General features: G+C 45.4%; 1 protein-coding gene across 1 annotated transcript in view; it reads left to right on the top strand.

Moving 5' to 3' along the window:
* Positions 1-17,853, top strand: part of GABRR2 (gamma-aminobutyric acid type A receptor subunit rho2) — a 34,644-nt gene extending 16,791 nt beyond the window's left edge. The window contains exons 4-9 of the mRNA XM_035559459.2: positions 2,682-2,905; positions 5,027-5,109; positions 6,610-6,750; positions 7,031-7,183; positions 11,951-12,147; positions 14,124-17,853. Coding sequence (XP_035415352.1) covers positions 2,682-2,905; positions 5,027-5,109; positions 6,610-6,750; positions 7,031-7,183; positions 11,951-12,147; positions 14,124-14,432 — 1,107 coding nt within the window. The 3' untranslated portion in view covers positions 14,433-17,853. The remainder of the gene's footprint in view (positions 1-2,681; positions 2,906-5,026; positions 5,110-6,609; positions 6,751-7,030; positions 7,184-11,950; positions 12,148-14,123) is intronic.
* Positions 17,854-26,665: the final 8,812 nt, after the last annotated feature.

Raw genomic sequence — 26,665 nt, 5'->3', positions numbered from 1 at the left:
AATTCAGTATCTTTGGTTTTTATTACTTAAAAAAAAAAAGGAAGCGATATAGGCAGTTTAGCCCTCAACAGGTTTCAAGGTGTTTTTAGTGAAAGGAGCAAGCATTTTCATTTTGTTTGGTTGGATTTGGATATAGGAAGTGGAATAAAAAGACTGAAAGAGAAGTGGGGAGGGGAACATAGAGGAGAAGAGGAAGGTTCTTGGTTCTTTCCTCCTCCTGCTGTTTCCTCCTCGTTCCTGGGCACCATATCTGGAGGTGTCCAGGCAAAATATGAAGACCTCAAGGAAGAGCTTTAGGTTGCTATTGCAATGCAATTACATCTTCATCACAAGAACGGGGCTTGCCTGCCTGGCTGTTGAAAGAGAGGGTTTGGGGGATGCACGCAATGAAGTATGTGGGAGGGAGCTGTAAGCACGGGAAAAGGCTGTTGCAAGATTTGGAGCATCAGGATAATGTCACAGCAGCACAGAGACCTATGTAGTGCAAGCAAATAGCTTTCAGTGTTCTCTTAGGAGCGTCTGATTTCAGCAGAAATCTTGCCCGTCAGGAAGTTGTGAGGTCAGCTCTCTTTCCCTTAGCTATCTACAATAACTGCATCCCATTTTCCCAGCGCCGGACAAGCACTTTCCACAGCAGTTGCTGATTTGCATTTGGGGTGGAAGGATGCCTTGCAAGGTCAGCCTGGGTTACCTTAGTTTGTTTTTTCCAGCGGTCTGTCCCAGCAGGTGAGTGGGTGTTTGTGGAGAGGACAGCAAGCTGTCCACATGGGCAGGGATTTGGGCTGGCTGTGTCTGCACCAGGCTGCTCTCCCCATCTCCACACTGTAGGCAGGGCTTGTCTGAAGCCCTCTGAAGGTTAGTGGTCCTAGGAATTGGTTGGCCTTGGTCAGGCAGCCTTTACCTACCGCAGCTTTGGTGCCAAGAAGCAACCAGACCGAAGTATCATCATCTACAACCTGCTGCACCTGCAAGACAGTGCAAGAAAGCAGCCACAGCTGGTTAAAGGATGTGGTCTTAAAAATGGTACTGGTCCATCCAGCACCGATGGGCTGCTGCTGTGGGATAGTGGGGGATGCTCTCAAGGCTGCCCAGAGCATGGCACAAACACAAAATGTGCTGCCAAATGTAAGGCTCACTGCGTGCTCACTGTACCTCCAGCAGGTATTTACTGTTCTCTTGGTTCTCTACAAAACCTGTTTCCTAAGGGACTTTCCTACTCATGAGCTGTGAAATAACCCCCTTGTTTCAGTTTGTACCTAGCATGTGTGCTGGTCAGAAGGGAACAAGCTGCCAGCGACTGCAAGCAGTTTGACTCATGCTGCAAGAAGACATCCATCAGTTGGAGGCCCCCAAGGCACTGCGTCCCTCTGTCTGTCCATATCACAGCCCGGGGCTTACCCCTTTTACCCTTCTTGTGTAAATGGCACAGACTCCTATGAAATCATCAGTCGTGCCTCTTCCTTGCTGTCCATTTTCCCAGCTCTGGCCAAGCTGATGAGCTTTCCTCCCCCAGCCCCCGAGGCTGACTCCTCCCGCCAAAGTCCTCAGTCCTAACAAAGCCCTGCTGGGAGCAGCAGTTGCTGGAGATGTTTGGAAATGTTTTTTTGGGACTGTGGTTGGAAGGGGAAGGTGGCCAGTGTCTGGTAGGGAATGGGAGCTGGCAGTATCCCTTTGGGAAGCAGAGATGGAGGATGCTATTTTCCTGAGTAGGACAATATCCCACCAAATATCCTAGTCTGCTGTGGTGGGGATGTGCATGTGGGCGAGCAGAAGTGACCCTCTGGTGGGTCTCCACTGTGGTCAGAGAGGAAGCTGGGGTGTCTGCCAGCTTTGCAAATGTGTATATATTGATATATTTGATATATTCCTGAAAAACCCATAGGCAGTGTGAGACTGTTGCCAGAGAAGCCCTCTGAAATGGAAAGTTGGGTTAAATGATGGCTTGTCGTCAGCAAAAGGAGGAGGTGGTGGTGGTTTTAAAATGCATTTGCTGAGTGGTTAGGAAGAGATCTGAGCCTGGGTTGCTGCTTGCCCAGGATTGACAGCTACAGCTCCCGTAACCACTTGCTTAATTGGGAATATAAAGAAAAAAGTGTATTTGATCTCTCGGCATAAAGGAGTAGATGCAGCTCTGAAAGCAGCAGCTGCCAGGTTGGGATCAACAAACAGATGTTTTCCTTCGTGTGGCTGCAGCTCCTGCCCCCTCAATGAGCTTAACAGAGAGCTTTATTTATACGCTTGTTTGGTAGGGAAAACAGTTCCCCCGCTCGGTTGCTGTTTGCAACAATTCAGTTCTTTTAGGGATGAGTTACATAGCATTTAGCCTGACCATTAAGCTTATTTCGAAAGGTTTTCCTCTCCAACATACTCTCAGGGCCATAGTCCTTGAAGACAATTTTGCCGGGATTGAGGAATCCTTCCAGCAGGGCAGTGCTTCTCTTGGGGCTTGTTTGTATCTCCTTTAGGACTGCTACACTGCAGTGGCTTTATGTCTTGTTTTGGCTGAAATTATTTTGTCAGGACTATCTATTCACAACGAGCATTGCCCCAGAAAATAAACAGAAGTCCAGAGGGGATGGATTTCATCTGCCTGGTGGGAGTGAGTTTCCTTTCTGGTGTGTTTTAGATGTGAAAAGCAGCACTGACAGCCCTCTTTCTGGTTCTCTCCCTCTTTCCTGAAGGACTTCACCATGACTCTGTACCTGAGGCACTACTGGAAGGATGAGCGCCTCTCATTTCCCAGCACCACCAACAAGAGCATGACCTTCGACGGCAGGCTGGTGAAGAAGATCTGGGTCCCGGATGTCTTCTTCGTGCACTCCAAAAGGTCCTTCATTCACGACACGACCACGGACAACATCATGCTGCGAGTCTTCCCCGATGGGCACGTCCTCTACAGCATGAGGTAAGGGCACGGCCCCGTGGTTCCTGGACACTCCCTGGGTCTTTGCTGTCAGCTTTGCTCCCAATGTGGCTATGGTGACCACCAAGACTGCTGCTGCTGACTCTGCTGCACCCACAGCTGATGCAGAGCCCCGTTTCCAGCATCTCCAGTACCAGATGCTTTGCAGGATGCTGCGAGAAACCACACTGTGGGCAGTAACAGGATAATCTCCCCGAGGGAAGCATTCCCCTAAGTCTGTGCAGTCAGAGGAAGGCTTAGTCAAGCAGGGATGTTCGTCCTGGGGTCAGTGTGTGATTAAACTGGAAGCTGCTGATGTACCAGATGGTGACCTCTATAATTATCCTATTGTGCTTCCTGTTTGTCTGGAAAAAGGTTTTTTTTTTTTTTTTTTTTTTTTTTTTTTTTTTTTTGGTTTTTATGTCGATATAAAGGTTTAAGTTTACTGAAGCTGAAGCAGCAGCATTGAAGACACACTGGAGTCCCCAATTTTCTAATAGATTTGTTGGCTGGAAGACTCTTGAGGCACAGCCCAGCTGATTACATTTCCTTCAGCTGAAAGGAAAAAAAAGATGCAAAGAAAAATACACTGCCAGAGGAGAAAAACTAAAAAACCCAGACAAAAGGACATTTCCCCAGGACAGGAAAATTGCCCTCAATGTACAGTGACCTTTTAATGTTTCATGGCACCAGGATTTCCTTTCTAGGACCTGTCTGGAACTCACTCACTTTATGGTAAAATATTTCTCAAAAGCTATGAAAGTGTTTTTATTTATTTATTTATTTGATTCAGGGGGCTATTTCTTTTGAAAGAATAAGCATAGTGTATGATATCTTCCTAATTAGGACAATATCCCACCAAGCCAGGGTGCTCTAAAGTTCACTGGATCCATACTCCAAATACAATTCTAATTTATTGGAAAAACCCTTGACAATTTATTAAAACCACAAAGAAACGAGTGTAAGAAAGAGAGATGCACTATAAGGACACTCCATTTTGCCCAGTCCTACTGAGCTACAAAATCCCATCTTGCCCAAACATCTAGGAACGCTTTCCCTCTTTTGAAGCCCTTTATTGCATGAAAGGTCTGACTGCTCACGACTCAACTAAGATGTTGTCCATTTTATTAGAACCAGATAAGGACAAAGGTACCACACAGAAGTTTTTAAGTTTGGCTCATATGGCAAAACTCTGCTCTAGTTCATAGTTAAAAGGAACAGCATGTGCTTTTCAGGGGCGATGAGAACATAGGGAAGATTAGGCTTTGGATCACAGACCCTCGAACAGAAGAACAATTGTTTATAGACATCTCCAATGAATCTAGAAAATGGTCACAGCCAAAATAAGCCAGCTTCTGAAACGGTGACTCACAGCTGATTTGCCCCTACTAAGCTGGGAGCTCCTCTGCAAAACTGTCCACGAGAGCAAGTTCACCGACCCACTGAAAAACTTGTTACACAATGCCATGCACAAGTGGACTCAGATTTAAAAACTGGAACTGTGATTGTTGCAGCTCTTTAACTAAGATGTGAACTTAACAGAGGCAAATCTCATGCCTTGAAATACAGCTGCACCCATCTTACACCCCCTGCCACAGAAATACACCACACAGATATAAAGAATTGGTCTGAGGACAGAAATAAACTATTTTTGCCCTAATAATATCTATACCGGATTAATTTTTTGGCTTGCAATAAGGTTGGCCATGTTCCTCAGGTTTGTGTTATTGTTGGTGTGACTATGGAGAAGAGTGATAAAAGAGAAAATGAGGAAACCCTTACGCAAACTGGACATAAGGGGATCTTAAATGTAAATGGTGAAATTATTCTTTTGTTGTTGCCTTCTAGGGAAATAGTTGGATATAAAACATGGTGGAAATATCTGTATTGACATTAGTATTACTGTAATGTCCAAGATAGTACTTTAGTTCCTTGACAGGTATTGAAATTACAGTGTCCACTGGAGTTTCTGCATATAATCTATCTCCCTTGTACTTGAAGAATTGCTAGGCATTTTCTTGTGGATTTTTGCTGGCTTTAAAGATGTAAAATTGCCCGTGTGTGTTAACGTTCTTCCTTCATTGCTCCTCAGAGAAAACAACATTTCTCATTTTTGCCTTCTAGGATCACAGTGACAGCAATGTGCAACATGGACTTCAGCCGCTTCCCCCTGGACTCTCAGACGTGTTCTCTGGAGCTGGAAAGCTGTACGTTGTACCTGTGTTTCTAGCTAGGCGTGCTCCAGAGCTGCTGCACTCACATAAACCAGACACGTTTCAGAATACAGTCTATTTTAAAACCTGAAAAAAAAGTTCACCAAAGTCACCGATAGTATTTGTATTAACTTATTGGCTTGTATTGGCTTGGGCCTTATGCTGCAGGGGGAATGACAGGGGAATTTGCAAGGAAAGCATTCTTGTATGAATTTTGGTAGAGGGCACTTTCAAAAAAAAAACACACACAAAAATGTCAATAGAAGTGTTCAACATATACTGGTTCTAAACAGCTTGCTGATGAGAAATTTGAGGGGAGAAGTTGTGTTGTGTTCATTGCCTCTGACTGGAAGCTGGTGCCTTCAAGTGTCACAGCACAAAGTAGAATATAATGATCATTGATTTTCTCTAAATTTCATCAGCAATATGGCTAATGTATGATAACTGTGATCCTGCAAACTCTGTGGCCTGGGGTCAGCTTCTTTGGGAAGGAGTTTTCTGTGGAGGAAGTGGTTTGAACAGTAAAATTTTCATGGTTGTTCTGTAAACTTTCTCCAGGGTGTGCCAAGACTAACATCTAAATGTTTTGAGGTCTTCTCAGCCATTTAACTGAATTTGTCCTTTAGCAACAACAGAATCACAGAATTATGGGGTAATTTACACTGGAGAAGAGTTTTAGGTTGACAATGAAACCAGCTAGTCCAACATGGTGGTCAAAGCAGGGAGAACTTTAGAGTGGCTTTCTGAGGGCTGTGTCTAGTTGGGTTTTAAACATCTACAAAGTAATAGGGGTTCCACAACCTCTCTGTGCTACATATTCAAATGTTTGACTGCCCTCATCATGAGAAAGTTGCCCTTTACTTGCTTGGAAAAAATCCCTTGATGCAGCTTTGGATTTTGTGGAATCCTCCTACACCTTGTGCTCCAGCACCCAGCCATCCTGACAACCCCTTCATTCTCCATTCCTGCCACCGAACGTATCAAATAACTCCTTAAGTTTTTCACTTAGGGTCTTCAAACATTTCTAGATTTTTGCTTCAAATCACACCTGTCATTTTTGCCTTTATCATTCCAAGACAGCTTGAGGTGTCTGCATTTCCCCATTCCCCTAAATTCAGCCATTTAACCCATAGCTATTTCCTGAGTTACTCTCATGAGTTAGCAATACTTTGTCTGCGATTTTTGATATGTGATGCTCAGGAAAGTACCATCTTCCCTGTAGTTTCACCAGCATGGAGTAAAAAGAGAATGTGTTTCCCTGCATCAGGATGCCCTGTTGTTTTGTTTTTGTTGTTGCCCTGGTATATCATATGGTAAGATCATTTTCACTTACTGTTGTTAGAAAACTGTTTCTTGTGGCATTGCTTCACGTTAAAGACGGCTTTCTGTTTGTTAATCTGTTGTTCTGTCATTCTCTGGATCTATTAATCTTTTTTTTTTTTTTTTTCCTCCAAGCTAAAACCATACTATATTGTGTTTTTTTCTTTCCCTAAGATGCTTACACTGATGAAGATCTGATGCTGTATTGGAAAAATGGGAATGAATCTCTGAAAACGGATGAGAAGATTTCTTTGTCTCAGTTTTTGATACAAAAATTCCACACTACATCAAGACTAGCTTTCTACAGTAGCACAGGTATTGGACTTTTCTGATTTGCTGCTATTGCTAAAGCTACTGCTAATGCCGTACTGACTGCTAGTGAGAAGGGTCTTGTCTAACTCCTCCTGCACTTGTCTCCTGTGGGATTGTGTTTCACTGAAATGCAGCCTCCACTGTCTGGACAACCCATATTTTGAAAGATCAGTATCCCTTTTTTCTGCCCTTTAGAAACAAAAGATCGAAAGGAAGATCTTGCCTTGCTGTACCTGCCATCCAGGCTGTTCTCACTGATTCTGCCTTTCCACCTTTCTCACAGGTTGGTACAATCGCCTCTACATAAACTTCACGTTACGCCGACACATCTTCTTCTTCTTGCTCCAGACCTACTTCCCCGCCACTCTGATGGTCATGTTGTCCTGGGTGTCCTTCTGGATCGACCGCAGAGCAGTACCTGCCAGAGTCTCTTTGGGTAAGAGCAATCCTGACTGTGTGAAAATCTTTGAATATGAAAGTTTTGGCAGGAAAGGGAACTGGTCATATTGATGGTTAAAGTTTTTTTGGGAAGCAACTGTCTCTTATTTGATGATTAATATCTTGCAAAACTTGCAGTTTGTCCGTCATTGCCAAGCAATCTTCCTGATCTATATTTAGTTCAGGACAGAGAGAGCTGTGGTTTAAAAAAGAAAAGTGGGCAGAGAAGAGAGGTTTCATAATTCATGAGTCAATGAGCCAAGATTTTACCCCATTGCCCAGTCCTGTAGTGCTGAGACACGTGCTACTGTCAGTGAGGGTCATGTTTTACAGTTTAAGCACCTGAACAGAGGTTAAGGCATCTGTTACAGTTTTCATCAGTGCCTAGAGCTGGATCCAGAGCAGTATCCTGCACAGGTATGTGTCTTCTCAACCAAGGGGGACTTGTGTTGAGGGGCTGAGGGTTCTGGAGTGGGGATGTCTCTCATTTGAAGGAGTGGGAAGAAGGCGGCTTGAAAATCCTGCACGCACCACTTTGCATTTTTGGACATCTGAAGACCCATCAGGAGGAGCTTTTTCTGTGCCAGAGCTGGAGAAAATGCTTTCATCTGAGAATAAAAAGAAACTGTTTGTTTACTCTGTACAAAGATTAGAGAAAGAAAAATCTCTGAATTTTAATATGTAAGGTTTCCAATACTAAAAGCATGAAACAGTAATTTAGCCCCACACCTTGTCTCAATTAGAAAGCTGTGCACTGCAGCAAGCATATGAGAAGAGGCAGCCAAGAGTCTACTCCACTGAAAGAAATCTGTTCAGTGGATATTATTGAAAAAAAAAAAAAGAGAGAGAGAAAAAAAAGGGAGAAACTGATGATAAAATGAACAACAGTAACTGTATTTGCAGAGGTCGCTACTTTGAAAAGGTTGAAGTAGCTATGAATACTTTTTGGCTACATTTGCCTACTTAAGTGGCTTTGACAACTTGCAAATATTTTTGTCTCCATGACTATCCAAACAAAGTATATACTATTTTGCACGATTTTATCTATATCTATCTAAACACATATAGACACAGACACAGACACAGATTTCTAGGTTGGAAGAGACCTCAAGATCATCGAGTCCAACCTCCGACCTAACACTAAGTACTCCACTAAACCATATCACTAAGCTCTACATCTAAACGTCTTTTAAAGACCTCCAGGGATGGTGACTCCACCACCTCCCTGGGCAGCCCGTTCCAATGCTTAATAACCCTTTCGGTAAAGAAGTACTTCCTAACATCCAACCTAAAACTCCCCTGTCGCAACTTTCGCCCATTCCCCCTCGTCCTGTCACCAGGCACGTGGGAGAACAGACCAACCCCCACCTCGCTACAGCCTCCTTTAAGGTAACTGTAGAGAGCGATAAGGTCGCCCCTGAGCCTCCTCTTCTCCAGGCTGAACAAGCCCAGCTCCCTCAGCCGCTCCTCGTAAGACTTGTTCTCCAGACCCCTCACCAGCTTGGTCGCCCTTCTCTGGACTCGCTCGAGCACGTCCATGTCCTTCCTGTAGCGAGGGGCCCAAAACTGAACACAGTACTCGAGGTGTGGCCTCACCAGAGCCGAGTACAGCGGGACAATCACCTCCCTAGACCTGCTGGCCACACTGCTTCTTATACAGGCCAGGATGCTGTTGGCCTTCTTGGCCACCTGAGCACACTGCTGGCTCATATTCAGCCGACTATCAACCAATACTCCCAGGTCCTTCTCGGCCAGGCAGCTTTCCAGCCACTCATCTCCCAGCCTGTAGCTCTGCTTGGGGTTGTTGCGCCCCAGGTGCAGGACCCGGCACTTGGCCTTGTTGAACTTCATACAGTTGACCTCAGCCCATCGCTCCAGCCTATCCAGATCCTCCTGCAGAGCCTTCCTGCCCTCGAGCAGATCGACACACGCACTTAGCTTGGTGTCATCTGCAAACTTACTGAGGGTGCACTGGACGCCCTCATCCAGATCATCGATAAAGATATTAAAGAGGACCGGCCCCAGTACCGAGCCCTGGGGGACACCACTTGTGACCAGCCTCCAACCAGATTTGACTCCATTCACCACAACTCTCTGGGCCCGGCTATCCAGCCAGTTTCTAACCCAGCGAAGCGTACGCCAGTCCAAGCCCCGAGCAGCCAGTTTCTTGAGGAGAATGTTGTGGGGAACGGTGTCAAAAGCCTTACTGAGGTCAAGGTAAACCACATCCACAGCCCTTCCCTCATCCACCAAGCGCGTCACTTTGTCATAGAAGGAGATCAGGTTCGTCAAGCAGGACCTGCCTTTCATAAACCCATGCTGACTGGGCCTGATCGCCTGCTTGCCCTGCAAGTGCCGCGTGATGACCCTCAAGATAATCTGCTCCATGAGCTTCCCTGGCACTGAGGTCAAACTGACAGGCCTATAGTTCCCCGGGTCTGCCCTCCGGCCCTTCTTATAGATGGGCGTCACATTGGCTAGCCGCCAGTCAACTGGGACCTCCCCCGATAGCCAGGACTGCCGATAAATGATGGAGAGCGGCTCGGCCAGCTCCTCCGCCAGTTCTTTCAGTACCCTCGGGTGCATCCCATCCAGCCCCATCGACTTGCGCACATCCAAGCTCCTTAGCAGGTCGCCAACCATTTCCTCATGAATAGCGAAGGCCACATCCTGCTCCCCATCCCCTTCCACCAGCTCAGGGCACTGGGTATCCAGAGAACAACCGGTATTGCCGCTAAAGACTGAGGCAAAGGCGGCATTAAGCACCTCAGCCTTTTCTTCATCCTTAGTAACTAGGTTTCCCCTCGCATCCAGTAAAGGATGGAGATTCTCCTTAGTCCTCCGTTTCGCGTTGATATATTTGTAAAAGGATTTTTTGTTGTCTTTAACGGCAGTAGCCAGGTTGAGCTCCAGATGAGCTTTGGCCTTTCTAATTTTCTCCCTGCACAGCCTCGCTACATCCTTGTAGTCCTCCTCAGTGGCCCGCCCTTTTTTCCAAAGATTATAAACCCTCTTTTTTCTGCTAAGCACAAGCCGCAACTCTCTGTTGAGCCAGGCCGGTCTTCTTCCACGCCGGCTCGTCTTTGGGCACGTGGGGACGGACCGCTCCTGTGCCGTTAAGATTTCCTTCTTGAGGAGCGCCCAGCCTTCCTGGACTCCTCTGCCCTTCAGAACCGCCTCCCAAGGGACTCGGCCAACCAGTGTCCTGAGCAGCTCAAAGTCAGCCCTCCGGAAGTCCAAGACAGCAGTTTTACTGGTCCCCTTCCTGGCCTCGCCAAGAATAGAGAACTTTACCATTTCGTGGTCACTCTGTCCAAGACAGTTTCCGACCACCACATCTCCCACCAGTCCTTCTCTGTTTGTGAAGAGAAGGTCTAGCGGGGCACCACCCCTGGTGGGTTCACTGACCAGCTGCGTCAGGAAGCTATCTCCCACGCTCTCCAGAAACCTCCTAGACTGCTTTCTCCGTGCCGTGTTGTGTTTCCAGGATATATCCGGGAAGTTGAAGTCCCCCACGAGGACAAGCGCCGACGATTTTGCAACTTCTGTCAGTTGCCTATAAAACTCCTCATCCGTCTCCTCATCCTGGTTCGGCGGTCTATAACAGACCCCGACCAGGACGCTAGCCTTGCCGGCCTTCCCGCAGATCCTAACCCACAGGGATTCAACCTTATCATTCCCAGCCTGGAGTTCCACAACATCAAAAGATTCTCTAATGTAGAGAGCCACGCCACCACCCCCTCTGTGCTGCCTGTCCCTCCTGAAGAGCCGATAGCCAGGCATTGCAGCACTCCAGTCGTGGGAGCGGTCCCACCACGTCTCCGTGATGGCAACCAAGTCGTAGCCTTCCTGCTGCACAATGGCTTCCAGCTCCTCCTGTTTGTTACCCATGCTGCGTGCATTAGTGTAGATGCACTTCAGCTGGGCCATCGCCTTCTTCCCCAGCCTAGCCATTGTTTCCCCCGGCACGGCTCCAACAAGCCTTGTTTGAGCCCCGTCCCCCTTCTCACCTAGTTTAAAGCTCTCTCTATGAGCCCCGCCAGCTCCTGTATGCTCCCGCCATGTCCTATATACATATACACACACACATATGTATATTTACATACAAATAGCTACACATACACACAACTATATAGGTTGTATGAGAGTGGTTTTAAAAACTTTTTAATTCCCACAGTTCAAACTGCAGACAAGTATTAGAGGTAAAAACATAATGCCATTCTTTTGCACTGTTTAATATAAAACTTTCCTACCACACAATTAAAAGTATTAATTTTATCTTCATTGCACATCTGTTATAGTGCCTGTGATTTAGATCAAATCCTCTTTTGCTGTGACCAGAAGTCAGGTTGCTTTCTGGCGGTCCCTGGGGCACAAACTGGTACAGTTAGGAAACAGGAGTCCTTGTCTTAGCAGACTCGACTCTAGGCACTGTGTTAAAATAGAAGTAGTTTTGGCTAAAGGAAAGCTGAACAACTGTCTCAGTGCAGAGAGGAATCCTGACTCTGGGGGTTAAGAAAGGAGGTAAATGCAGTTCCAAGCAAAATGATGTGGCTGCCCTGTTGTTCCTTGACACTCAGCCCTTCACGTGCACAAAGTGCAGGCAGTAAGGGCAGTTTTGCATCAGCAAGAGAGATACTTATCACCAAATAATTCACATCAAACATCTGCCAGAACATTATATAGAGCATAGTTCTATTTTTCTTGAGAGTAGCCTTATGGACTGGATCAACCAGTATCATTTATTTCTCTTGGTTCTTTCCAGGGATCACCACCGTGCTGACCATGTCCACGATCATCACGGGGGTGAACGCCTCCATGCCGCGTGTTTCCTACATCAAAGCAGTGGACATTTACCTGTGGGTCAGTTTTGTGTTTGTCTTCCTCTCGGTGCTGGAATACGCAGCAGTGAATTACCTGACCACTGTGCAAGAGCGGAAGGAGAGGAAACTCCGGGAAAAAGTGAGGAAAACTTTGATCTTGTTTAGCCATTCATTCATATTTTTTTTTAAAGCTGATCTCGTCTTTCTATTGCATTCAGTAGGTGTATTAGCAGAGTTGTTCTGTGAGACCAAGCATACTCTAACAGTTAGCCAAGTTTATGCTCACAATTTTTAATGTGCCTGTGCTAATTCCCAAACCATACACAGGAGTGTTTTGGTGCTAGTTGGCCTGGACAAAATTGAGGCCAGAGATCTTTCTGACACTTCAGTAGTGTTGTCAGTTAAGCTCCCATACCCTGGGACACTCTTTGCCAATATTTAATTTATTAACGTAGACAGAGACTAAAATTGCTGCAGGGTGAACTTATGCAGTGTCCTTCTGTGTGTATGTGTTTGTGGAGACAGGTATGATTTAAGACTGTGTGGAGGTGGCCTTCTAGTACATTAGGCTCCCTTGTCCACATGGGTGACTGTCAGCGCACAGCACATTAAACCAAAGGAACTGCAACAAGGGAACTTGGGGCTAAAAGTACATCCGCAGAATGTACTTCTTTCTCTGTTGGGTCCTGCAACGATTAACTTGCTGCCTTTAACTGCATTCCCTTCCACCCACCATCTCCCAGGCCTGTCATCAGTTGATGATAAAGAGCCTAACATAATTCTTTCCTGGTTTTTTGTTTCTTTTTTTTTTTTTTTTGGTTTGGTTTGGTTGGTTGTTTTTTTTTGTTTGTTTGTTTGTTTGAGAGAGGAGGATATAAGGGATATGATTTATCTTTGAAGAGAGATAAAACTAAGTTTATCTCTTTGTGCAACAAAAAAAACCCTCAAGTTGCATGTACACCTGCTTTGCATAAAGTATGTCTTAAAACACAGTTGTTCAACTGTACACATGGAGTGCTCCAAAAAGTTCCCGGAGTGACAGGACTAATGTGTTAGCAAATGGGCTACAAACTTGTCATGTTTTTTTCTTAACACCATCTGCTGCTATCAAAGCATTTGGTCATGACTATAACACAGAACACAGTTCATAAATCATTTTCCAGGCTTTCAGTAAGCAACATGAGCTGTTGGTTAAATTGAGGAGCAAGTCTTCAGTGTGGAGTTTTCCAATAGCGTCCTGAGTATACTCTATTTTTGTGTGTATATCCTTTACTATATTAGTTGAACTTATATAAACAATTCCTTGGATAGCCCAACCATCAAAGTTGGCAGAAGAGGGAACTGGGGGCAAAGTGTTACTGGGTGAGGAAAGCAGACAGAGCGATTTGTGGGGAATCAGAAGCAGCAACTCCTCACAGAAAGGAGGTTTTGGAATCCATTTTTATTTCATATAAATATATAATCCATGTTGCTGAGAAAGAAAACATACAGATTTTAACTGTGAGAATATAGTATTTGCTATTCAAAATTCTACCTGTATTCACTGTGGAATGCACTTTGGCGCTGCTGAAATCAATGTGAGTTTTGACATAGATTTAAACAGTGTTGGGGTTTTACACTGGACTTCTAACTAAATCTTGCCTTCATTTAAAACCAGTTTTACACAGGAAATACATTTATCTGTGAAACCAGAACTTGGCTCTTTTTCCATAGCATGTACTGGATAACCCATTGACACAGATAAAACTGTATCTTGCCTTTGAATATTTGTAAGCACAAAGAATGCATAACAAGGAATCTCAAGATAGAAAGGCTGAACAGAGCTAGCTAAAAAAACCCTTTTGGTTAATTTTTATATCTGCAAAAGCACTTTGTCTATTTTTTTTCTGAACCTGCTTGTCAAAGCACTGTATCTAAACCACACCTTTTTCTTTTGGAACACAAGGAAAAAACATGATTTTTTTTGTTTAAAAAAGTGATTTTTTTTTGGTTACAGTATCTCAACTAAAATTTCAAGCTCCACTGTTTACAAACTGTCTGTTAAAAGAAAGGCACCATTTCTATTGCCATTGTGTTCTTCCAGTGTTCAGCTGTGTTTCTTGTTTGTGTTCCTAGTTTCCATGTACATGTGGAATACCTCATTCAAAAACTATGATGCTGGATGGAAACTACAGTGAATCTGATGCCAACAGCCTGGCAGGGTATACAAGAAGCCAGATGGTCCCAGAGGAAGAAAAACAAGAAAAGATGGTTGTGCACTTAGCCATGAGCAACGCATCTAATTCATCAAGGAAGAGAGGCCTGAAGGGCCATGTGGGCTTGCTCATCATCCAGAACACTCATGCAATTGATAAATACTCCAGATTAATATTTCCAGGCACCTATATATTTTTTAATTTGATATATTGGTCCGTCTTTAGCTAGGCATGCCTGCACGGCAATGACTGAAGCAAAAGACACTTACAAAACTCTCTTTTGTTGGTTCTTTTTTAAGTTCAATTTGGATGCAAAGCCAGAAATCTGATCATTTTACAGCTGCTTTGGTGGGTAAAGTGGAGGACACATCCTCCAGTGGGCAAATCCATGCACATCATGGAGAAGCCTGCTGTGCCAGTTGCTTTCCAACCCACACCCCAGCTCCCGTTTGCTTTGTGATACATGCTGTTTCTCATACTTGAAAATATGTGCCCGTTGTTTGCTCAAAAGGTGCTGTATGTACGTTTGGGGCCGGCAACACTGGAGCTGCCTGCTATGCAATGGACAACCAGAGAGTGCGTTGACACAGGCTGTCCTGGGGGAGTTGACGTATGCGACTTGCAAGGAGTGGCCTGGGAACTGCATCTCCTGAAAGGGGTCTGAATGAGGCCTCTCCTTTCAAAAATCTCTGTCTTTGACCAACGACTTTTCTTTGGCTTACGAATGCAATGTTTCTTTCCATTGGCTTATGAACGAGACATCCTTTTAGGGTCCGAATTGTGTTCTCTCTGGACAGGACCTACATCGACACCAGCGAGACTGTTGGCTGTCCAGGATCCACAGGGCTGGTTACAGAGTGCAGGTGGTATGTTTGAGTGAGTGGATAAAACAGAACAATGAATTCACAGCCCATGAATTCACAGCAGATGGCTCCCAGGGTATGCGCGTAATGGAAACAGGGAGGTTTAGGCATGTGTTTCCATATAACCTGAGTGCAGCACGTGATATGTAGCACCTGACCTCTAAAATGAGAAGGAAAGCTTGTGAGTAGCATGCACAGTCACTGTATGGGAATGGGTATCATCTCTGGGACCATCATTTTCTTCAGAAGTAGAAAACATTGTTGAGGGCAGCACTGGTAGCTTTCAAAGATTTTCCTCACCCCTGTGAGGAAAGTGCAGACCATGGAGAAACAGGGTATCCCAACATGCCTCTCCAAATCAACACACTGCCCTTCTGATTAGGGGTTTTGGATCAAGAGGGAGAGATGCCTGTCAGAACTTCTTTCTACAAAAATATAGACATGTCAGAGATTGAAGTGGCAAGAATAATACTGTGGGATTCAGTGAAACCCTGTCTGACCTCTGGCTACAAGGTCGATGTAAGTCATTTGAAGCTGCTGGAAAGCATTGTAACCAACTACAGAGCTTGGCATTTCATTTTCCATCCAGTGATATCTTCCCGTCCTTTGCTAACAGCACTGACAACAAAACCCAAATATTTCTACACAATAGCAGCAAGACAATGATGGCCAAATTTGCATGCCTTTTATTTTTAAAAAGCATCGTGGCTTTTTGGCTGTGGAGATTATATTCATCAAAGCATTTGGTTGCCAAGCTGAAATTCAGCAGGATGGGCAGAGCCTGAAGTATGAAGATCTGGGACTGAGTGTAGAAAGCAATTCAATAATAAGATTCAATTACACATCTGACTAGGGTTGGGCCAGGAAGATTCATCTAAATCATATTAATACGGGAGAAACAAACAAACAAAAATAATAAAACTGTAACTGTTGGTGTGTGAATTTTCCTACTTACTGTAGCAGTAAATCTTACATCTTAAATCTCAAGGGATGTAGAAGTGGGCTGGGAATTGTCAACTCCAGGCTGTCAACAACACCCAGAATTTTCCTTGTGCCTCAGATATTGCTGCCTAAGTCACACCGATGGTCACACTGATTTACTGGAAACAAAACTGATCAGAGAAATTAAATTAAGAACGGTGTACCCCTTTCATCAGCCATGTTAATAACTGTCATTTATGGAGTTCTGTGTGGTCATGAAAGTAAGAAAACACAGCCCTGAAATCACTGCAGAGAAGGGAAGTGATGGGAGGACAGTGTCTGAGAGGAAGGCTTGTCCTCTCTCCCACCCTGACATTTCTCTCCTGGAGCCATTAGATCCGTGAATTTACCACACCCCACTCTTCTCGGAGCTGAAACCTGGACAGTTCTGTCATCAACAAGTGGGAATAACCACATTAAAGAGGCAAAAACTATTAAAAAGAAGAGAGCCCAGACAACTTTTGAGAGGTTAAAGCCCGGACATAGCAGGATGGGTCTCAGCGCTGTGATGAGGCAACAGAGCGGGGCAGGCAGGGGCCTTTGCTGGGGCCATGCACTGCCGGAGGCCGGCAGGCCTGCACCGCCAGGCCCAGTGCTGCCATTCAACCTCCCGGTGCCTCGGCTTCTCCATCTGGAAGATGGGGAGCAATGACATTTACCTACCTCAGGAGGGGCTGAGGAGCTTAACTAGCATGTGTGTGGAGCACAGTAATGGTTTCTGAACCTTACGATTATTGTACGCGCCTGTGTACGTGACTGATAGATTGGTGCATGGTGAAACATCCACATCTGTTTCTACCAGACACAATTACACAGCCTGCAACATCATCAAGAAGGGTATTTTTCCATTAAAGGAAAAAAAAATTCTATCGTGGGCACCGCTTATAATTATTACTCATTAAAACAACAGATGAAAAATATAGATGAGAATAAAACCAAGACATTTGCTTCAGGCAGCTTATGAATTGTGTTTTTCTGCTTATTAGGAGGAATATGGCTAGGCATGAAGCTAGAGCAAATATTAAAGTATGATATTGAGAATGTATTTTACTTTTCATCTCTCCTGGGTTACAAGAGACTTCATGAGCACTGTCTAATTTACAATCCCAAGATCCAACCAATGTTTTGAAAAATAGTGCCTGAAGCCAGGCTCTGACAACTGTTGGATGGATGCAACCCAATTCTGTGATGCACTGAGCATCTGGACAATTAACCTACTGAAGGACAGGATTTCCAGAAGTGCATAAGGGATTTGGGCAAATAAAGCCCATGAGTACACCATCTCTGAGTAACCTGGTCCAACCATGAAGAGACAAAATGTCGGCTCCGCTCATGCTGCATCTGCCTGCATTATATTCTTACTTCTGTCTAATCAAATCATGTCTTTGAAAAAAAAATACATATATACACATATACATGTACACATATGTATAATGTATATATGGGTAGCATATAACAAAGGAAGACACTGGGGTGTGTACCTCTGTGAAATAGTGTACATATGTGAAATTGTAACATATAGTATGTAAATTAACATTTATTATGCCCAAGAAAACTTACAGATTATGCTGATTTGAAGAAAGTCTTTTATTGACAGCCAAGGGCCATGAAATGAGGCATTTGCAAGTTATTCCATAAATAAAAATTATGGGTTCTCTCACATTTTCCTTCTGAAAAAAGGACATGTTGAGAAGTTTGTGAGGAATGCTGGTGCTAAACTTGTTGTACAATGGGTACAAACCACTGTGCTGATCACTGTAATCAAACCTGTTAATAAAACAGAAAATGGAAAGGGTGGAAATGACTCCATTTCATGGTGTGAACTTTAAAGTGTGATTTAAATTCTGTTTGGAGAGCTGCTAGCTACAAGTTAATGCCCAGTGGTAGAGGATTTGAATAAACACCTCATTTGTAATTGATTTTAAATAAAAAGCATTTCAAAAGGTGGAAGAAATTCAGTGGAAGCATTCAAGTACTTTGAAATACGCAAAGCTCCTTGGAAAAACTGAGCCATTAATTACAGCTATAAGCTACAGAGACCTTTTGTGAAACCTGCAGCCCACGGCTGAAGAAATGTTAATAATTACTTTAAATTTCAGGGCATGTGTTTCAGGGCAGGTAGATTTCTCAATCTCCATTTGACTATAAATGAAAGCTTTACATATAATTCATCCTTTGTGCTTTGAAAAGATTCTCTCCACACTTACTAATGGAAGATAAAACTGCCTGTAGTTCCCAGCTGTCCAATCTTTGCTATTATCCCTAACGCAGACAATATGGCTGAAAAGAAATGTGCACGGGCTAAACTGATACCAGGACTACTGAATAATGGCTATTGTCTGTCAAATTTCCACACTGAAAAGATTAGAGTAAGGCATGGTCTAACCAACTGAGATGCTGCCCTCCTGAAAATTAAAGAACTAAAAAATGCATTTAAAAACAGAAAGACTTTAGCACTATAAAAATTAAAATGTAACCCAGTCTCGCAGTAAGCTGATTAATTCCTTTACAAAAAATGACATTTGAAATAACGCATTGGGGTCATTATTCTCCTGGTTAGAGGAATTATCATTTCAGACGAAGTGAGAACAGTAGGGAGAGACACCAGACATGAGCAGGATGAGGTGCTGCTCATTGTGTCCAGCTCTTGTGGCCATATGGGGTGACCACAGGCGAGGAGGGGGAGGACCCAGCTTTCCCAAGGCAGATGGTGCCTGGATATCACACATCACATGTGGCATGCTTTGATTTGGGCAAGAAGAAGCCATCCCCTGCTGTCTGGGACAAGTCTTTCAGCTGGCTCCCTTTGCTCAGGCTCTACTCCACAAGCCAACCAACGCCCTAGACAGTAAATGCCCTCAATAAATTCCCAAGGCCCTTGGCAGAAAAGCTCCAGGCTCTTGGTTCCCAGGAGATGCTCAGGGTCAGCCACAGCTGTCCACAAAATGTTCTCCAAATGAACGATGCCTTATACCACCAGCTTTTGATGCTAACCTGCATTGCCTCCAGAAGAAGACTTGACCTGCCCATGTATATCAGCTGTGGGGTCACAGCAGCAGGCTAGGGCTGGAAGCCAGCCGTGCTGTGCTATGCTGGCATAGCTGCTGTGAGCACGATGTGGTGGGGCCCAGCCAGTGACTGATTTCCAAGCAGATTTGATGGCCTACGATTGCCATACACCCTATGTACAGCTGGCAGCAGCAGGACACAGCCCTGAAGTGGTGGGATCCCCACAAGCCATGGGGCAGTGGAGTGGGGTGGAGGCGTGTGGTGATGTAGCTGTTTTGGCAAAAGGTTTGGACTCAGTTCCAGCCACATGTGTCATTAGCTGGTCCTTAGCCAGCCTTTCACGGGACACTCACAAGACATTGACAGGCCATGAAGGGTATTCCCCATGCCTGCCTTTGGGGACCCCCTAACCAGGACAGCCACATGTTGCCTGTTCCTCAGAACAAATAGAAAGCCCTTAGAAGATGACTGGAAGACTGATTTTTGCCTTTGAGAAAACAACCACGACTCATCTTAGCCAGTTGTCCAAATGGGATTGCTCCCACAAGACTTTCGGGGTGCTCTGAATGTTGATGTTCGCCCTTGCAACCAAAGAAATTAGCTTAGGAAATGTGCCTGGGAACCCAATCCGTGGAAAATGCATATAAATGATGTGGAAAAAAAATAAAGATTTTACTGCTCTACTTGTCACACAGATTTATAGAAGAAAATTGTGTGTTTAGCTTAGAGGGAATTCAGAGAGGGAAATGAAAGAACAAGTTAATTGTAACGACAGTTTGAATTACTTGAACAAATATATTTTGGGAAATGGGACAGAACTCTACCCTCCCGGCTCTTTCCATTTTATCTGGATTTTTATTACGGTCCAAATTCATTTCAACCATAAAATTTTAAACCTTTCTTATATAGGTGCATAATAAACACATACTAAAGGTATGGCTGGGAGGAGACCTTCAGTGCCTCAAGCTGACTGTAATCGCAATGGCCTCCAAGTAAATATGTGCATTTTTGTCATCTACAGTTTCAGTTTTGTTGTTCCACAAAATAGGAAAGGCAGCATTAATCAGCCCAGAGGTGGGGAGACAAGACACTTTCCAAGGAGCTGGACAAGAGAAAGACCACATCATTGCAGCAAGAAGCAGTGTTGGCATCTCACACGTTTCTGGGTGTTTGGTGTGGTGCTGAGGAAGACTTTGTAGGACTATATGGGGAGGGAAGGTCTGCTCAAGCCGGGTCTGGAGACTGTAAGCAGCTCAGACGGTCACCCCCAGCTGTGAGCATGAAATGGCTGCAAACTGCCACCCCGGGGACAGTAACAAAGAACATTTCCTCAACCCATGGTCCCACACGGTATGCCCCTGTGGGCCCTCTTTCTTTGTGGGGTTGGTGTTGCCAGATGGCTCCAATCTGCCCCAAGGATGGTGGGTGGAAAGAAAGGTTTCTCTTCCTCACAGGGCAGGGTGGGGAGCTCCCCCTTTGTGTTTTGTCCATGAAGGAGATCAGCGCAGGTCTGCAGATGTGATGGGTGTTTGCAGGATTTTGCTGCCAGATTCCTGGCACATCAGACCTTCCTTTCCTCCCGGTGATGGCCCTGGGAGGAGGAGCAGGAGCCCTTGCTTCATAAGGCTTACTGGTTTGGAGAGGGGCAGGTGTATGGCACAGAAAGGGAGGACAGGATCGAAATGGGAGGCCCTGCTGGTTACGTGGGGCCCAATGGTCTGCCCCAGGCTCTCAGGCACTGTGTGCCCTAAATGACCATGGAAGTGAAAACTGTAACTCAATTAGGAACCGAGCTGTTAGTGGCAAATGGTGCTTGCCAAGCTGCCTAGAGCCCACCCTGGCATTCATACAGCATAAGGCTGGGGCACGAGCTTGGTGTGTGTCGTTCAGACGCGCCTGGTGCCTGGCATGATGCCGCCCAGGGGTGATGCTGCCCCTGGCTTGCCCTTCCCCAAGCTCAGCCTCCCACAGAAGGGCTCTCCCACCTCCTGCCCACCCTCGTGCAGGCACAGCCTTGCAGGGCTTAGCAGAATGTGGCTTCCTTAAAAAAATAAAAAATAAAGAAAAATCATGGCTGTAATGTTTGTGCTTTCTCTCCTTTAGTCCTCTGCGAGCTGACATAAACACTACAGCATGTCAATATTCTTCCCATGTCACAGCTGGTGACGAAAGTCATCCATCAAAATGTGTGACTAACAGCTCCAGTGCTCTGCCAGAGGAAGACATCACCAAGGCTGCTTTTCAAGCACAACCCACACCCGCAAGGCTGCTTCCTTACCACATCAATCTAATCAACCAGTTGGTTTAACCAGGCTAATTGGTGGGAGATAAAATGACTTTGTACAAACAAACAAAAATATTCTGTCTGAGGCACTTTAAGTCCAGAATTTCATGCCTGAGTTTCTCAAGTGTGTGGATGCTGCAGTACAGCCTGGTGTTGACACAGCTTTATGTGCCACCCTCTCTCCACATGTTTCAGAGGGCCATTTCAGGCTTGTAGATCCTGGTTGTCTAGTTATGCTCGGCACTGTGGTGTCTGAACTGTCTTTTGTGCCAGCTCCTATCTCTCTCCCTGAACCTGGACGTGCCTGAACACCGTGAGCACTTTGCCCATGCCCCAGGCCAGCCTCCCCTCTTCCTGCTTTCAGGTAACCAGCTCAGCGGGGAGGACTTCACACTTTGCTGCCAAGCAGCCACCCCTCCAGCCATCTTCTGCTGTCTGCCATGACCCTTGTTTCTGCCTCACATGAATTTGATATATATATTTTTTTTTTCGGTATATGGGTTTTTAAACTATTTCATTAAACGCTTCGTTACGCTGCATGGAGGAGATCACTCATCCATGAACAGCATCCCCCATCTCTCCCATAACACCTGCTAACATCTCCTGGCAGCCCAGAAGTGACGAGTTGCTGAACATTTACAGAAACACTGCAGGGCAGAACAACCCCCTCTCCTGACTTGAATATACTCTCACACAGATGTGCCTCATCCCGCAGTCACGCAGCACAGCGGAGGGCAGAGGGCCGTGCCCTGCCCTCACCCCCTGCAGCACTGCTTGCGTGGGCAGGCTGAGAGCAGGGCCTCTGAACGCCTGGGATATGTATACGTGCATTTTCATATTACATCTAACGTAATAAGTCGGCTCAATGCCCCTAGTCCGGGTAGGGCGGCATGTTAATAAACCCTCGTTACCAACAGTTGACAGTTGGTTAGCACAGATTAATCCTTAATGAAGAAAAAAACCTCTTTATGTAATGTAACGCTTCTGGCCGCGGATCAGGGGTTGCAATCATCCACCCACACCTGACCTCTAAATACAGCTTTGTTCCACCACAGGAAAAATAGACCCCAAAAATACGTACTTAGAGCTCAAGCAGCATCGCTTGGACCCAAACTCCACAATATGCTACAGAACAGCGCAGGGAGGCAGGAGGGGACCTGGACACACCAGGGTGACACCAGCTCCCTGACCATGGCCACACACATGTGAAACAGCCTGTGGAAAGCAGGAGGCCACAGCCCGTGGGGTTTGGCAGGGGACCATGCGGCCACCCTGCAGGGTGAGGGTCTGAGGCATTCTCCTGCAGCTGTGGGATGAAAAGCAAAACCAATCGGAGAGCCAAACCCGCTGAAACGTCATTAAATAATGCCAATAATAACTTTAGTCGTGAAGAAGAAAAGTCGCTATGGTTATCCCGTGACCCAAGGGCACTGATACAATAAAAGTGATTCACACACAAGAAAGGGAAAGAGAGTTACGCCTGTGAGTGCTGGCTTTTACTGCTATTGCATCTTACTCATCACCTGATAGGAGCCAGCCTACAGGTTTACTGATGGTCTCACAGAAAATAACTAGAAGGAAGGTTACAATTGTAGTATAAAGCAAGAATTACTCCATTTTACTTCACCATTTTGTATTTTGCAATACTTTGACTTACACAAAATGAATGCTCCTAAGGTGGGAACCCCCCCAAGGCGTGCCAGGTAAATAGACGAGGACAGACGAGACTCGTCTCTCCTGAGCAGGTAAAATGGGAAGAGACAGGGACGGCCGGTGTGTCTCAGATGTTGGGGTGTTTTTTCTTCTTTACCTTTCTCCTCGCATTCCTGCAGTGACGCCAGGCTGTAGAGAACAGACTAACCCCGGAGGAAGTGTGAGAACAAAGCCAGCCCTGCGCAGGCGAGGACTTCAAACAGCCAGAAGGGCTGGTGCGGGGATGCTGTCATGGCACAGACTTCCAAGGAGGCGCAGCAGGTGATTAACGCTGCCGCTAATTGCTGCTGCCACAGAGAGGCCGAGTGCTGCACGTCTCTGAGACATTGAGACGAGCTCTTGCCGTTTGTGTACATTTGTGGGAAGGGGCCCTGAATGATGGCAGCACCCCGTGAGCAGCTCCGTGACTCTCAGCACAAAGCACAATGCAGCTCCTTTTTGTCTGCACATGATGTAATGGAGATTGCAGGCCTCGTTCAGGACCATCAGAAAATGTTGTGACACTGACTCAAGGTGAGCAGTGAGACGGAAAACGTTGGGTTATTGACGTCAGGGATGGAGCAGCCCCACCAGATCATCTTAATCATCTCTCAGAAATGCTGGATTTCTTCTAATTTGGGACCTATGAAAGATGTTGCTGTTACCGGGCTGCCAGCTTGGGGACTGTGAAAGGCTTTTGTGGGCCTAGCACACTGGCCAGTGTCTTTAATACTGCATGGAGTGAGGAGATCTTCTAAGGAGCTGCAGAAGCCATATGCAAAAGGCATGCACAAATTAATAAAAGACATTTTAAAAATTTTCTCTGACACTAGAGGAAGACAAAAAAAAGTACAGACAACATTTGGCAGAAATGCCAATGTCTTCTTGGGCTCTGGGGTTTTATAAGAATCAGGTTAGTGGGAGCACATACCAAGCCTCTTGGTAACACTTGGAAATTGTACTATTGGAAAAAATGCACAGTTCCATTTTCTACAGTGATTGCAGGCGTGTAAGACAGGAAAAAGAGTGATCATATTTCCATTTTTGATAAAGGAAAATCAACTTTTTTTTTTTCTCTCAGAGAAAAAAAACCTCTCTCAGAGTTTTCCCACACTGCCCCCAGTTTTATGGGCCTTGAGAATGTTTCCTCTCCCTTCCCCAGAGGGCACCAGGAAGGTGTTGTTTCCTTCCAGACAAAAATACACATCTAGCTGTGGTCTCTTTTTCATGCTGGGGTGCACTCCCCTGACACACCAAAGCACCCGTCACCTCCAGGGCAGGAGGCTGGGGGTCTGGAGATGCCCACCAGCTCTCTGCCTGCTGGTTACCCTCCTGCTGGGCAGCCAGGGAGCATGGTTGCAGAGCTGCCTGTCTCCAGCAGGTGGGAGCCTGCCTGCACCGCTGCCTGCCTGCACAGCTGCCTGCTCACCCCAAAACCACTTGCCTGCACCACTTGAAACTAGTGCTGCCCTGGCTGCAGGAAGCTGGCAACACTGGCAGGGAAAAATATACCAAGCTGGTGTTCCAGATGGAAAAGCACAAGAAAAATAGAGTGAACAATAATACAAATTCCCTCTTTTTTTTTTTTTCCCTTCTCCTTTATGCCCTTGTACCCCAATGGAAATGAAAATTGCAGACAATCTCAACTGCAATTACAGGAACAGCCAAAAGGTTTGATGCTGGGTGTAAGAACCATCTCCTGTCCCCAGGACCAGTGCCATAGGGAGCAAGCAGCCAGCACTTGCGGCAGGAGTGGGATGGCCTCTATGTGGATACATGTCCTGAGGGCCAGGCGGTGACTCAGGGCTGCGTTGTCCTACCACTGCTGCTGCTTGTCCCTCTTGCGTGCATGGGCACCAAGGTGCAATGAAATGAGAGCAGGAGGTTGAATTGGAAAGGTAAAATGCTAGCACTGGGATGGTAAAGAGAGGACAGACGCAGGAAGAGGATAAATGAGCAGAAAGCAACAATGTGAGACCCCACAAAACCCATATTCTTTATGTTAGGGCATTAGTTGAGGTTCTCCTCTTTTATGGGTGTGCCTAATATGTCTTAACTCCACCACTCTGCTAGTGTGCTTGAGAGGAAGTGAATGTCCAGTTCTCTCCATTTTATGTGGCAATTGAGCAGTGCGAGATAAACACTGCCTGACAGACCTTTTGTGCCCCTGTTCCCCCAGCACTGCTCTCTCATACACTCCAGTGGCTCTTTGCAGTGGCTTCAGCATGTGACCGCTTTAGTCAGATGCGTATAGATTTGTGTAACTGGCATTGACCTGGTTTGGAAGGGAAAATAAGAAACAATGGTGAAAACATGTGGGTAAGTAGAAAAAAAAAATTTTTTTTTCTTTTTTTTTTTTTTTCTTTTCTGAAACACAGCTCATCTACCACATTACAATCCCAACACCGCGGCTCCTTCCTTTTCAACATCTGGCACTCTATTTTCCTGTGCAGCTTTTGCTCATGGCAGGTCAAGGCCTCTCTGCCCTTGCTGAGCTGGCTGTCCCCTGCTGAACCACTGCTCCCCTGTCAGCGTGGGAAGTGCTGCTCCGCCCAGTAACGGTGATAGAACGTGGAGAAGGCTTTTATGCTTTGCACAAGGGACAGACCCACTCTCAGTGATGCTCAGCAAGAGGCAACAGTCATAAGATGCAGCAAGGGAAATTCCAGCAAAATACAAGGAAAAAGCTGCTCACAGAGGCTGTGAAATTCAGCTGTGCAGGGCCCTGAGAAACCTGATGTAAGTTGAAACTCTCAGGTGTAGGAGCAGAAAGTACCCTCAAGATATTTTTTTAGTAGATCATACAGGAAAACAATCCTGTTGCTTGTATACTGATCAGAGAAGAAATGCGAACATTAATACTTCACCTTAAGACTCAGTTCATACTTGTATAAGGGCTCAAATATTCTTGCAGACCAAATGGAGAAATTAAAAACACAGCATGGGATAAATGCATCAGCTCTAGACTGTGGTTACATCAATAAATTGTCTGGCTCCCAAACAGTTTCTTGGAATAGCAAGAAACCAGGTTCCAAGGCTGATGGTCTCACATCAAAGCCCCATTGCTTTATGACTTTGATGTCATATCAAAAAAAATCTCAATAAATCCACGATAATTTGTGCTGCAAAGCGAATGTCAAAATTCCACTAATAAAAAAAGTGTTAATGATATGAAGACCAAAATTAATAAAAGTTCTGTGCCAAGCACAACTCTGTGACACCACTAAGGCTTGAAGTTAATAGCTGCTTCTGGTCATGCAGAAATGACAGGATTAAAAATCTTGACTTGTGAGGTCAGCTGAATCCCTGAAAATCCCTGAGTTTTTCCTGAGAAAACTCAACAGCCTCCATGGAAGCCCTGGGTGAGGAGGAGGCTGAGCCAGGCAAAGGATCCTTACATTTAATAGGGTTGTGTGCTGCTCTCCCTTACTAAAAGGACATTGAAAAATGAAAAAAAAAGAGATTCTGAAGAGAGTGCTAATGACATTCCAGCAGGTACCAAGTGTCTGCCTTGGTAAAAGTAGGAAATATTATCACCAGGTCTAGAGCATTTGGTAAGACCTCATTTCCAACATTTTGTACAATTCTGGTTAGTTATGTTGAAGAAATATGTACGTGAACAGGTACATGTGT

Source organism: Cygnus atratus, chromosome 3 (genome assembly GCF_013377495.2).
Source record: "Cygnus atratus isolate AKBS03 ecotype Queensland, Australia chromosome 3, CAtr_DNAZoo_HiC_assembly, whole genome shotgun sequence".
NCBI classification, from domain to species: Eukaryota; Metazoa; Chordata; class Aves; order Anseriformes; family Anatidae; genus Cygnus; species Cygnus atratus.
The sequence above is the reverse complement of the archived record's forward strand: the minus strand, read 5'-3'. Positions and strand labels throughout refer to the sequence as shown.